The sequence below is a fragment of the Myxine glutinosa genome, chromosome 10 (assembly GCF_964187855.1).
Source record: "Myxine glutinosa chromosome 10, kmMyxGlut1.1, whole genome shotgun sequence".
NCBI classification, from domain to species: Eukaryota; Metazoa; Chordata; class Myxini; order Myxiniformes; family Myxinidae; genus Myxine; species Myxine glutinosa.
Genome location: NC_136270.1, coordinates 22,752,831 through 22,767,225, shown reverse-complemented (window position 1 = coordinate 22,767,225; position 14,395 = coordinate 22,752,831). Strand labels below are relative to the sequence as shown.

The window sequence follows — 14,395 nt, the reverse complement described above, 5'->3', positions numbered from 1 at the left end:
ATGTTAGCTCTTTCACGAGCCTCGATTCAGTATACAAAAAAAATAAAAAAAATCAAAATGGTTTTCCAGGGGGTTTTAAATTGTTGTATTCCAGTGGGTTCTAAATGGTTGTGTTCCAGGTACAGTAGTTTTTAAATGGTCGTATTTCAGGGTTCGTTTTCAATGTTTGGATTTAGGTGGGCGTGTTCAAAGCGCGGAATTCAGGGGGCGTGTTCAAAGCTCGAAATTCAGGGGGCGTGTTCAAAGCTTGATATTCAGGGGGCGTGTTCAAAGCTTGGAATTCTGGGGGCGTGTTCAAAGCTTGGAATTCTGGGGGCGTGTTCATGCTGATGAATTTCAGAGGGCGTGTTCAGTAATGCACGTTAAGGAATCTGGTTCTCCTTGCAGTTAAATGCCTTTCGACACGAAGGATTCACCGAAATAACCAAAGTAAGTTTTGTTGTGCGTTGTTCGTTTAATCAACAAGCCAATTGTTATTTTCAAGATGGGCCATTGATTGAACGTGTACGGTATTTGATTTGTGTACATCCTACACAATATGAATATGAATGATCGTTTTAAGGACATTATGTGTACATCCTACATCACGCAAGTAAACATTTATTGGGAAAATAATCTTCTTCTTTTTAAAATTGTTTTGCTCAAAGTAAAGGAAGAAGAACACGACCTCCGCTATGGAGATGTACCTTGGGTGGGTTACCATCGCTCTCAGCATTGGATTCGCGGTGTTACTCGTGAGGTTACTACTAGGCGATGGTTCGTCATCTCGTACCCGCTTCCCACCTGGACCCCGGGGTCTCCCCTTGCTTGGAAACCTCCTGCAGGTTGACCTGTCTGCTCTGCCATCGTGTCTGATGGAGGTATGTTACTTCAGTCACTTGATTTACAATGTGTGTACGTTTTATTAATAACTAGCAGTACCCGGCGTTGCCGGGAGGGGGGGAAGGGGAGAGGAGGGGAGAGGAGGGGGAGAGGAGGGGAGAGGAGGGGGAGAGGAGGGGGAGAAGAGGCAGGTGGTTCATGTATATGCTGGTGGGTGAATGTGGCTCACGTTTCTGAGTCAAGTGTGATGCCGAGCAGGAAGAAGAAGAAGCGGTACTCCCAAATTCGTACACTTCCGGAATTGTTTGATTTATTTGTATTCAAATGTGTGGTGAATGTTTTGTATTTATTTATGTGAACGTGTACTTGTATATAACTGTCATTCATTTTAAAAAGCTTAGGCACAATCGGGAGCGATTTTTTTTTTTTTTTTTTTTACTCCAAAAAAACGATCTTTTGTTTTCAATATTTTTTTCGCCTAAAACACTCCCAGGCACTCACTGACGAACCTGAAAGTTTGACGAAGATCCATTCAGCCATCTCTGAGACAAATGGTGACGCAGACAGACAGACAGACAGATACACACCAACAACAAACTAAAGATAAGGCCCCTTTATCTGGTGTGTGCCATGTGACAAACAATCGAAAAGGCCCCTTTATATGGTATGTGCCATGTGGCAAACTATAGAAAAGGCCCCTTTATATGGTATGTGCCATGTGGCAAACTATAGAAAAGGCCCCTTTATATGGTGTGTGCCATGTGACAAACGAAAGAAAAGATAGGGGGGAGGGGGGATGGAGGGGAGGTGGAGGGCAGGGGGCAAGGGGGATGTGGGGAAGGGAGGGAGGGAAGGAATGGGGGGAGGGGAAGAATGGGGGAGGAAGGGGAGGAGGGGAGGAAGGGAAAGGAGGGTAGGGGGGGGGGGGAAGGCAGGAGAGGATAGAGAGGAAGGGGGTTCATCAACTTTTCGTTGAATATATGCTGGTGAATGTGGCGTTCATACCGTTTCTGCGATAAGTGTGTTGCGGAACAGGAAGAAGAAGAAGCCCTACTACCAAATTTTTATACTTCTGGAATTGTTTGATTTATTTGTGTTCAAATGTCTGGTGATTGTTTTGTATTTATTTATGTGAATGTGTACTTGTATATAACTGTCATTAATTTTAAAAAGCTTAGGCACTATCGAGCGAATTTTTTTTTTTAACTCCCAAAAAACGCTTTTTTTTCAAAAATTATTATTTTTTTTTTTTGCCTGAAACACACCCAGGCACGCACTGATGAACCTCTGAAAGTTTGACGAAGATCCGTTCAGCCATCTCTGAGAAAAATGGCGACACAGACAGACATCTCTCTTATATAGGAGATGTGCCATGTGGCAAACTATAGAAAAAGCCCCTTTATATGGTATGTGCCATGTAACAAACTATCGAAAAGGCTCCTTTATATGGTATGTGCCATGTGGCCAACTACAGAAAAGGCCCCTTTATATGGTGTGTGCCATGTGACAAACGAAAGAAAAGGCCCCTATATATGGTGTGTGCCATGTAACAAACTATCGAAAAGGCTCCTTTATATGGTATGTGCCATGTGGCCAACTATAGAAAAGGCCCCTTTATATGGTGTGTGCCATGTGACAAACGAAAGAAAAGATAGGGGGGGAGGGGGGATAGAGGGGAGGAAGGGAGGAGGAATGGAGGAGTAGGGGGAAGGGGAGGAGTAGGGGGAAGGGGAGGAGTAGGGGGAAGGGGAGGAGTAGGGGGAAGGGGAGGAGTAGGGGGAAGGGGAGGAGTGGGAGGGGGGAGGGGAAGAATGAGGGAGGAAGTGGGAGGGGGGAAGGGGACGAAGGGAAAGGGTGGAGGGGACAGTGGGGGTTGGGGGGGAAGGCAGGGGAGGAAGGGGGTTCATCACCTTTTCGTTGAATATATGCTGGTGAATGTGGCATTCATACCGTTTCTGCGATAAGTGTGATGCGGAACAGGAAGAAGAAGAAGCCGTACTATCAACTTCGAATACTTCCGGAATTGTTTGATTTATTTGTGTTCAAATGTCTGGTGATTGTTTTGTATTTATTTATGCGAATGTGTACTTGTACAGGGTCCGTCAGGGAGGTGTGACGATTTTCAGAAAACTCATACACTTATTTTTAGTCGAATTTCAATTTTTATTTTTTTTAAAGACTACATAGATAATGCCATGTAATACACTGTAACAAAGACATTTTAAAAATGTAATTCATGTTTGAAAAATGACATCATCTAAATGGTGGCCGTTCTTGTCCAAGCATTCTTGCAGACGCGCGGTAAAGTTCCAGCATTTCTCAGCACAGCAGCATCCCTCAGCAGTTCCAGCATTCTTTCTGCAAACGTAAACTGCCGTACGAAATCATTCTGCTGCAGTTCTTGAACCACCATGATTTGGTACGCGTGATAATGAAGGTCCAAGTGCAAAATTCGACGAACTGATCTGTCTGACATCCGTAGAGCGCGAGCGTGCCGTACCGCTGACCGACGAGGGCTGGCCTCCACAGCTTGTCGAACCCTTTCGATGTTTTCTAGGGTCCTAACGGTTCGATCACCTCCCCGAATGCCTCACAGATCCAGTTGTCCTGAAGTTTTTTACCCCCTTCAATATTGTGTTTCGAGGCGGAACGGCGCCACGTCGACCAACATTGAAGTGAGTACGAAATCTACGCTGTGTAAGCACCACCGAACTACCCGTTTGAATAAACGTCTCAACAACAAAGACGCGATGTTCAATCGTCCACAGCTCCATGGCTACTGAAATGGCGCCTAACAACGTGTAACCAACAGCCATCACGCATGCGCTAGACCCCCCACTTGCATTGTTATACCCAATTCAAACATGAATTACATTTCTAAAATGTCTTTGTTACAGTGTATTAAATGGCATTATATATGTAGTCTTTAAAAAAAATAAAAATTGAAATTCGACTAAAAATAACTGTGTATGAGTTTTCTGAAAATCGTCACACCTCCCAGCCGGACCCTGTATATAACTGTCATTAAGTTTTAAAAGCTTAGGCACTATCGAGCGATTTATTTATTTATTTGTTTATTTTTTTTAACTCCAAAAAACGATCTTTTTTTTCCAAAACAAACTACATGGGTCATATACCTAATCACTTGCCAAAAGTGCACCAAACAATATGTTGGAAAAACTGAGAATACACTCTACACACGATTTAATAACACCCGGTCAGAAATCAATAACTTCCACACCAGTCAGGGCAAATCTCTAACTTACACGATACACTTTAATCAACCGGATCACTCTATAAATGACATTCAAATCTCTGCCATTGAATCAATTATTACAAATCGATCTCACACCACGATTCTGAAACGTGAGTCCTTTTGGATACATAAACTTCGGACAAAAATCCCTTATGGCATAAATTTTGATGATTAAAGAATTTTTCAACATCAACCCAATCAAATCATTAACCGTAACCCATTCATTCACTCATTCATTCATTCTACCTTTATATGTCATTTATATAAATATATTATATGAATATAAATGGTATATGAATACATGCTTGTGTGTTTACATATGTATGTATATATATATTTGTATATGCACATGCACAAAATGTAACGTGAACGATAACTGTAAGCTGCGCTTCACTTCCGCTGAACTTGGGGACAGTGAGTAAGCTTTAGCGTGGCTTTTCTTCTTTTTGTATGCATCTTCTACATATATCACACTTATCACTATAGCCTGGTGTTGGCTTAGTGGTTAGGGTGCCGGCTTGGAATCCCAGGATCCTGGGTTTGAATCCTGGTCGATTGCTGAATTAACACCAGGGGGGTTGACTCAGCCTGTCATCCTTCCGAGGTCGGCAAATTGACCACCAGTTCACTGGTAATTCCCTGTGTGTCACAAGAGACGACTAACAGGGTTGGCGGCAGGAAGGGCATCCGGCCATAAAACATTGCTTCAAAAAGGGGACCACGGTGCCCGAAAAAGGCCAACCCATGCTCTGTGGGGAAAATGGCCTCTAAAAGGTGGTTACACACATATCACCACACATACTTGTCTGTTGTTTCTGTAGACTAAGAAGAAGACCTTTGTTGGTCGAAAGCTTGTTGAGAATTAAAGATCGACCGGCCTGAAGCTACGTGCACGTCTTATTCAATCTCCCGATTATGTATATATATATATATATATATATATATATATATATATATATATATATATATACACACAATATTGTTACGGAAACGGGGGACGGCTCTCCCGTTAGCAAGGGGGGGGGGGGTTAATCCCCTTGTCCTGTTAAGCTGGCCATCTCCACCGGTCCTGGTACTTGTAACGCTCTCCCACGGGATAGAACGGATCAGGGTTATGGGTCCAGGGTTTACCCCGAATACCTTTATCCGTCCCTCCGCAGAACAGGGAGACAAGTACCGCTCGAACCCCGGTTTTAGATGTTCTCGTTGCCGAGCAGTTTTAGCAACACGACGTTCGAGCCATTTAACAAAGACTAACCCGATTCATAAGCGTTGGCCGAAATCGCACCACAGGAACTCAATTGGGAAATCTCTAAAGCGATCGGATGAGAAAGAAAAAATCAAAGAATGGAGGAACAGATTTTTTTTATTTTTTTATTTTTTGTATACTGAATCGAGGCTCGTGAAAGTGATATTTATTAATTATGTACAATAACCCAAAGAAGAAAAGAAGAACGAAGTAATTTACAGGGAAGAGGAAGAAGCAGATACACAGGGCAATTCTTACTTATACAGGCTTAACTTACACCCAGACAACACAAAGGACAGACCACGGACTTACACGACAAAGGGAAATTGCAGGCAGGAATGGCTCAGGGAGCGAATGGTCCAGGCCGATGGTAAGGATGCGTCGGGGGGGAGAAGGATCCAGGCAGCGGTAAGCGTTGAAGTTCACGCTCCGGGCTCGGAGCGAACAGCAGCCGGCAGCTCTGCGTCTTCACAACCGGCGACAATAGGGCCCCTAGAGGGTCTCGGTTTATTGCCGCAATATCAGCACCCCCTCACGTCTTTCTGTCTTCTCCGGTTCAGCTGGATCACGCATCTCCCTGAATAGGCTTGCGCGTGCGCTTATATTGCGCCTGGTGCGATCAAGCCGCCTGCCTTTTGGAAACGCCCACCGGTGAGCTCGCCTCGGCCTTGGTTGGTCGCGAGGGCTCACCGGTCCCGCCCCTTGATGAGGCGCTGGCAGAGCCATGCCTTGTTCCTGGTGCTTGGCTGACTCCTCCCACCTTCTGCTCCGAGATGACCTCGTGTTCAATGGAGTTTGGGGCGATGATGCTGCCAATAACAACCACCCAATGCAACGGTGGTGAACGCCGCCGTGCTGGCACTTTGGAGGCCACGGCGATATTGTAGGGGATCTATCTTATTTGATTTGGTGCAATGCAGAGTCAACTAATGGAAAACAGAGCCTTAAACTGGAACACATAATAATGATAAAACTATTGAGGGATCCTATGGTTCTCTACGTGTGTGCGATGGACTAACTAAAAGGACGACCTTTGATCTTTACACAAATGGAGGTATTTACAGGAATCATTACATTATTTACAATGGGGGTATATTTACAATGAATTACACACACAGTGCATGGTTTCCCAAATCCGTTACAATATATATATATATATATACAGTCACGTGAAAAAGGTAAGTACACCCAATGTAAAGTTTTGACTTTTTCAACATATTTCAACATACAGCTATTTGATCTTCATTTCAACAATATTGAAAGATAAAGGTGATATAATATAACAAATATCATGAAACATTTACATCGACTGGGAGAAATTTTTTCCCACTCCTCCATGCAGAATTATTTCAGCTGTGCGATGTTTGAGGGGTTTCTTGCATGCACAGCTCGTTTCAAATCCCCCCACAACATCTCGATGGGATTTAGATCTGGGCTTTGACTTGGCCATTCCAGAACCCTCCATTTCTTGCTTTTCAGCTATTCCTGGGTGGATTTACTGGTATGTTTAGGGTCATTGTCATGTTGCAAGGTCCACCTTCGGTTGAGCTTCAACTTTCCGACAGATGGCCTCACATTATCCTCAAGCACCCTCTGGTACAATGAAGAATTCATAGTGTATTCTATGATGGTGAGCTGCCCAGGCCCTGATGCAGCAAAGCTGCCCCAAACCATAATATTTCCACCACCATGCTTTGCAGTTGGTATCAGTTTCTTGTGGTCAAATGCTGTCTTTGGTTTTCACCAAACATGTCTTCTGGTACTGTGGCCAAATAGCTCTGCCTTTGACTCATCTGTCCAGAGCACATTGTTCCAGAAGTGCTGGTCTTTGCCTCGGTGTTCATTGGCAAACTTTAGTCTTGCCCTGATGATCTTCCTGGACAGCAAAGGTTTCCTCCTGGCACACCTCCCATGTAGATCAAATTTGTGCAGCCTCTTTCTAATGGTAGACTCGTGCACTTTGACATCAACAGTGGCAAGAGCTACCTGTAGGTCTCGTGATGACATTCTGGGGTTCTTAGAGACTTCTTTCAGCATCTTGCGGTCTGCTCTCGGGCTGAACTTGCTGGGGCGGCTTGGCCTGAACAAGTTGGCAGTTGTTTGGAATCTTCTCCACTTGCAGATGATGATCTTCCGGACAGTCGAATGATTGATTTCAAATTATTTGGAGATCTTTTTAAATCCCTTCCCAGACTCATGGGCATCTATAACCTTCTTTCTGAAGGTCTCAGAGAGCTCTTTTGGTCTAGGCATGGTGACACCGCACACTTCAACAACAAAGAGCAAACCAAATTTCGGTGCAAATCTCTCATACCTGTATAGAAAATCGTGTTAATTCGTGTCATATCTTTTGAGGCCCTGTACAGTGTCCAACCTTGAGGCTTTGTTTTTCTCTCAGCGGTCCGTCGTTTGTGCTCCAATAACTCTCGTTCTCTGCTTTTCCCAGTCTTTTCACCCCATAGCCTACTTCCTTGTGTAAATCTCAACTCAAAAAAAAAAAAAAAAAACATTTCCTTCTCTGTTCTTATTCTTTGTTCTCATTCGCTTATTCGTTCGTTCGTTCTTCGACCACGTGTTTCTCCCCCATTTCCCCAGATAGTTTTCACTGTTATTAACCTTACAATGTTTACACTTTCCCCTCAAGTTCTGTATTCCGTCGTATATTATAACACCTTTTTCTTCTTCTTTAAAAGGCTGCTTTCGACTTGCTCACCAAATCTATTCATCCCAAAAAAAAATTCCATCTCTTATAGCGCCTTTTTTCTGCATTCCCTAAACTCTCCTGCACTCCATCCTCCATCCAGCATCCTTAAACGTATTTTTGACTCGAAGGTCACAAGAAACTCATTTTGCAATAAATGTTCGTTTCCCATTAATCGTACACTTTCTAAAATCCAATCTCACCCCTCCCCTCCAAATCTTCCCCATAACCCCTCCCCTCCAAATCTTCCCCATCACCCCTCCCCTCCAAATCTTCCCCATCACCCATCCCTTTCAAATCTTCCCCCTTTCCCGTCCCCTCCTAATCCTCCCCATCACCCATCCCTTTCAAATCTCCCCCCTTGCCCCCTCCCTCCTAAACGACCCCCTCACCCCTCCCCTCCAAGACTCCCCCTCGCCCCTCCCCTCCGAGACTCCTCCCTCACCCCTCCCCTCCAAATCTCCCCCATATCCCATCCCTTTCAAATCCCTCCCCTTGTCCCTTCCCTCCTAAACTCCCCCCTCGCCGCTCCCCTTCAAATCTCCCCACCCTCATTTCTTCTCAATTTCCCCCCTCTCACTCCCCCTCCTCAAAGCGTCCTCCCCGCTTCTTCCCCCTTCCAACTCTCACCTCCATCTCCCCCAACCTTCTGCCTCGCTCTTCCCCCTCCTCAAATAACACCTCATTGTGCCTCACCCAATCACCATCAAACCTTTTGTCCGCCCCATCCTTCCCTTTCTCCAAGCTATTCTGTAATCTCTGACACACCTTCAACAGCTCTCCCTACCTCTTCCACCTCTTCCACATCTTACCCTACCCCTCCTCCCCCCTGTTCTGTATCCGATGCTCCCCCTTCCTCTTCATTAACGGTATGGACCTCAAACATCCGGGGCCTTCGTTCAAACTTAACTGATCTCTCCATACAGGTTGCTTCTGTCAAACCAGACGTGATCTGCTTAACAGAAACTTTCCTCCTTCATGATGTCTCTGGTTCCTTAGTATCTCTCCCGGGTTACTCCCTCCTCCGGTATGATAGACCTGAGCCTCGTCCTGGAGGTGAGGTTGCTATCTTTATCAAAAACTCTCTTCCTCACTCGCCCTGCACTGCACTCTCTCCACCTCACCCCCAGGAATACCTCTGGCTACGGCTTCCCCTTCGCTCCCACCTCTTGTTCATATGTGTGTTGTACCGTCCACCAAACAGTGATGACTCCATCTACATCTCGCTGTCTGATAATATGGACCAACTTCTATCTACTCATCCCAACTCTCTCGTCCTCATATGTGGTGATTTCAAATTGTCACCATGCCAGTTGGCTGGGTGTGGGTACTTCTCTCACCAGCCATGGCTCCTCAGCAAAGGACTTCTGCGACTCAATGGGACTGACACAATCTGTCAATTTCCCGACCCGGATCTCAGTCAACGGAGCATCTTCTCTTCTGGACTTGGTTATGACTAACTTCCCTGAAAATGTCTGCTGCTCTTCTTCTGCTCCAATCGGATCATCTGATCATGTGCTTGTTAAAGTGGACATCTCTCTGACCATTCTCGGGGAGCCTGCTCAGCGTCGACGAGTCTGGCATTTCACTCAGGCCAACTGGCACGGTCTTCAAGCAGCCATCAATCATCTGGACTGGTCTCCCATCTCTACCACCTCTGACATCAACTCATCCTGGGAATTCTTCCAAAGTAAATTGCTCTCTCTCATGCACAGATTTATCCCATCTCGTCTTCAGTTGTCATACCCTTCCTCCCGTCCATGGTACACGGAATCTTGTGGTGAGGCTGTTGCCCAGAAACAACTTGCCTTCGTCTCCTGGAAAGCAAATCCAATGGAAGGAAATCTCATTTCCTTCCACAAAGCCCGAAACAAGTGTGTGTCCACCCTCAGGAGAGCCAGGAAACAATATCTCCTCCGTTCTCAAGACCGAACTCTCTTATCTGTTTCCCTCTTCCAAATCCTGGTGGCATCTGGTCAAATCTGTTTCTGGTGTTTGTTCCCCCTCCATCCCCTCCCTTACCTCAAACGGCTACACAGCTGACTCCGCACGTGAAAAAGCTGAATGCCTCAACTCTGTGTTTGCCTCTAAATCTTGTGTCCCAAACCCATCCCTCTCTGTACCCACCATACCCAGTCGTACCCAGCTGCTCCTGGACTCCGTGTCCTTTCCTCCTCACAAGGTGGAAAAGTTTCTGTCAACCCTCGACTCTGATTCTGCAACTGGACCTGACGGCATCAGCCCACGGGTCCTAAAATCCTGTTCTTCCGCTCTTTCACTCCCTCTCTCTGTTCTCTTCACCCTCTCTTTTGCTCAAGGTCAACTGCCAACTGCTTGGAAATCAGCCAACATCACCGCTTTGCACAAAAAATGTGCAAAAACAGATCCTAGCAACTACAGACCAATCAGCCTTCTCCCAATTATCAGCAAAGTCATGGAATCCATCATTGCTTCGGATATGAAATCTTTCCTCTTCTCCAATGGCTTGATCTCTGATCATCAATTTGGTTTCAGACCAGGTCACTCTACTCTGGACATGCTGATTCTGCTGTCTCAACAATGGATGGAGGTCCTCAATGCCAAACAGGAAATTAGAGCTGTCTCCCTCGACATATCACGTGCCTTCGATACGGTCTGGCACCCCGCTCTGCTCACCAAACTCTCCTCCTTTGGTATCCATGGAAATCTCCACGCATGGCTGGTGGACATCCTCTCTAGTCGTAGTCAACGTGTGGCCCTGAATGGGTTTCTCTCCTCTCCTCTTCCTGTTCAGGCTGGAGTTCCCCAAGGCAGTGTTCTGGGCCCTGTGCTTTTTCTGGTCTTCATCAATGATCTCTCTGACTCTCTTGAAAATCCTCTCTATCTCTTTGCTGATGACTCCACTCTCTGCCGCTCCATTCCTCATCCCTCATCCCTCAGATCGGCAGTCTGCAGCCTCCTCACTCTCTGCAGACCTGGACAAAATCAGAGACTGGGCAAACAAGTGGGACATGTCTTTCAATCCTGACAAATCTCACACTCTTACGATGTCTCTCCGAAAAGACTGACTGGACAACCCTCCCATCTACTTTCTGAATAATCCTCTCCAAGAAGTTCTGTCACTCATGCTTTTGGGTCTCACTATCTGCCATGATCTTTCCTGGGAAAACCACATTTCCAAGCTGGCCTCAAAAGCCAGTTGCCGACTGGGCATCCTCCGTCGTGCGAAGTCCTTCCTTGGCACACCTGAGCTCCTCACCACATACAAGGCTTTCATCCGCAGCTCAATGGAGTACTGCTCTCCCCTCTGGGCTGGTGCTCCTGCCTCACACCTAGCTCGTCTTCACGCTGTTGAAACCAAAGCGTTCAGAATCATTGGAATCTCCCGCGATGACGCTATCTCCGAGGGCCTTTCACTTAATCACCGCAGGCAGGTTGGTGGTCTTTCCGTCTTCTACCGACTCCTCTCCGGCCTTGCTCCCCCAGCTCTCTCTGGGCTCTGTCCCCGAAATATTCCTGCAGGTCGCACAAGATCTGCCTGCAACCCTCTTATGGTTAAACTGCCAAAATCAAGACTCTCTGCTCACCTTCACTCCTTCATTCCTCTTTTCTCCCGCCTCTGGAACAAACTCCCTCACTCTCTTCAATCCCACTCCTCCCTCCAGGTCTTTAAAACGGCTGTTCACCACCATCTCTTATCTTCCCCAATCCAAAACCTTGATCTTTTCTACCCCCGCTAATTTCACCCCAAATCCACTTTTTTGAGGTGACTTTTGACTTCATTCCTGGAAGTCCTTGGTGTCCTTGCGTTTTATACCTATCCTGCCTCCCCCCAGGCCCTCTCCCTCCAAAAACATCTTCCGATGTCCCTGCTCTCAAATGTTGTGTTTGTGTGCTTCCTCCCCTTCTCTCCCCATCTTGTCGACCGCTCCCCTTTTTATATACTTTGTTTGCTTGTTTGTTTGATTTGTTTGTTTGATAAATGTTAGCTCTTTCACGAGCCTCGACTCTGTATACAAAAAAAAACAAAAAAAAAAAACTAAATGTCTGAGGTTTAAATAAGACAGGTTCCTCCAAGATCCTCTCTCACGATGTTCTAATCATTTGCAGCTGAGCTGGTGCACCTGATTCTAATTTTAGGTATTTGATGTGGTGATAAATGTTAGGGTGCACTTACTTTTTCCATATGCGAAATTTGCATTTATGTTTATTTAAATTATACAATGGACTACAAAATGTAAATGTTTCATGATATTTGTTATATTATATCACCTTTATCTATAAATATTGTTGAAATGAAGATCAACTAGCTGTATGTTGAAATATGTTGAAAAAGTCAAAACTTTACATGGGGTGTACTTACTTTTTCACGTGACTGTGTATCTAACACGACATCAGAAATGTTAATTCCTGATTTATTGATCAAACCTCGTTGTTCGAGTCTGAGGACACAAAGCTTTGATCCTACAATGAAAGCATGTTCTTAGAAAAAAGAAAGAAAGATAGCCTCTGTAGATTCATGGTTCATGGAAAAAGGCTTATATTACATGATATCACTGCTCTGATCCTCTTAACAGGTTTCCAAGAAGTACGGACCAGTATTCAGCCTACGCCTGGGTGGCCGCACTGTCGTGGTGTTGACAGGGTACCAAGCGGTGCGGGATGCACTTGTTGGAAAAGCAGAAGAATTTTCAAGTCGACCTATCGTTCCCATGATGCATTATTTGGGCATTGACAAAGGTGAATAAGCAGTTCTTTGCCACATCCTTCTTTGTAATAATCTATTTTATATGTGACAAATATTGTTGAGCAACCCATTAAATTTATTTACTGCTGGGTATGGCTTATGTGCTGTTTGACCTCATTTCATTCTTGGTCTTGGTAAGATGTGGAAGAGATTACTCGGCTCGCATTATTGTCTGCATTCTGTGTCTATTAAAATACTTCTTGTCCACAGTGCTATGTATTTATCACCTTCAAACAGATGTTCTTTTCTATCCCGATATGCCAGACTTTCACCTATTATTAATTTTTGTCTCTCTGCACTCCCAATGTGGTCAAATTGGAACGGAATAGCCAAACCTTTATGTTTCGTCCACCAATTATAGTCTGATAAAATTACAGACCATGCAATTGTATGGCCCTAACGCTGCCATTGGTCATGTGCAAACTGCAGTGTGATTATCTATCAACTCTGACCATGCCCTTGCAAGCTTATCATTGCACAAGTCCATGTTTACAAATGAATGTAACAAAGCTGGACGCATGCCTTACAACCTGTGTTTGGTGCTCGTTGAGCTTGAGATGGACATTTATGACATCAACTGGTGGTGTCTATAGAACAACGATGGGAGAAATTATTCAAATTGTGCCAATAAACAACTTCTTTCCTGAATGCTTGCGGATCTTCTTTTTCTCCATTAAATTACTTCGAAAAAGTTGTGCATAATTCGTTCTTTGTTTGTCCAGGATTGGTGTTAGGCAGCGGTGCCTGGCATCGCACCCTGCGCCGCTTTTCAATCAGTACGCTGCGGGATTTTGGAGTTGGCCGGCGTTCCATTGAGGAACGTATTTCAGAGGAGTCCGAGTGCTTATTGAAACGCATATCTACTCTGGAAGGTAAGTGCTGAATCACCTTTTATTACCTCCACCACCAAATGTGGATGGGGTTATTTTCTCAACCATGTTTGTCTTGTTTGTTTGTGGAAGGATTCAGATGAAACTTGGTGGATAGGTTCTGTGTGTGTGTGTGTGTGTGTGTGTGTGTGATGAGGACCAATTGATTAGATTTTGGTGAAGATCCTGATACTATAATTTTGAAGGTCACTCTTCACCATTCAGAGATAGGGCCAAAACGATATCTCAAAATGTTGAGGATGAATTGTGACAAAACCTGGTGGATAAGTCGGAGGGATGACAAGAACAAGCTGATGAGATTTTAGTTGAGGTCTGGATGCAGATCCGACTTATCAATGGGAAACAAAACGTAAAATGCTCAGCCTGGCAGAAGTGTGTGCTCTACCGAGTGCCATTCTAGTTTATCTTGTTTCACTTTGTTAGTTATTGAATAATATCAATCAAAATCCTTTTAAAACCTTTATTACCCAGCATCCTTTGAAAGCCTGTTATTTACATTCAGCACAGTTCTTCCTGAACTTTGTTCCATAAACCGAGTGGTGCTCACCTGCAGAGTAAGGCATTTTCAAATACATGCTGTCACCTGCAGCACCTGGAATCACCTGCACCCAATTATGTCTCGTAGGTCGTACATTGAGAGCTAATCTTGTGGCTGCAGAGTATTTGTGAAGACTTTTGAAGTTGCATAAGAAAAACATGTTCGTCATTCGACTTGACGGACTGCTGTGAAAAGGTTACCCATACCAGTGTC

The 14,395-nt window shown here is 44.9% G+C and overlaps 1 protein-coding gene across 2 annotated transcripts in view; it reads left to right on the top strand.

Moving 5' to 3' along the window:
- Nucleotides 1-281: 281 nt before the first annotated feature.
- LOC137434354 (cytochrome P450 2F3) overlaps nt 282-14,395 on the top strand; it is an 89,305-nt gene continuing 75,191 nt past the window's right edge. Inside the window, exons 1-4 of one of the 2 annotated variants that reach the window (XM_068127265.2) lie at nt 282-429; nt 648-860; nt 12,585-12,747; nt 13,477-13,626. In XM_068127265.2, coding sequence (XP_067983366.2) covers nt 675-860; nt 12,585-12,747; nt 13,477-13,626 — 499 coding nt within the window. In that variant the 5' untranslated portion in view covers nt 282-429; nt 648-674. Of the gene's footprint in view, nt 505-647; nt 861-12,584; nt 12,748-13,476; nt 13,627-14,395 lie in introns of both variants that reach the window. The other variant, XM_078785436.1, reaches the window with a different exon arrangement.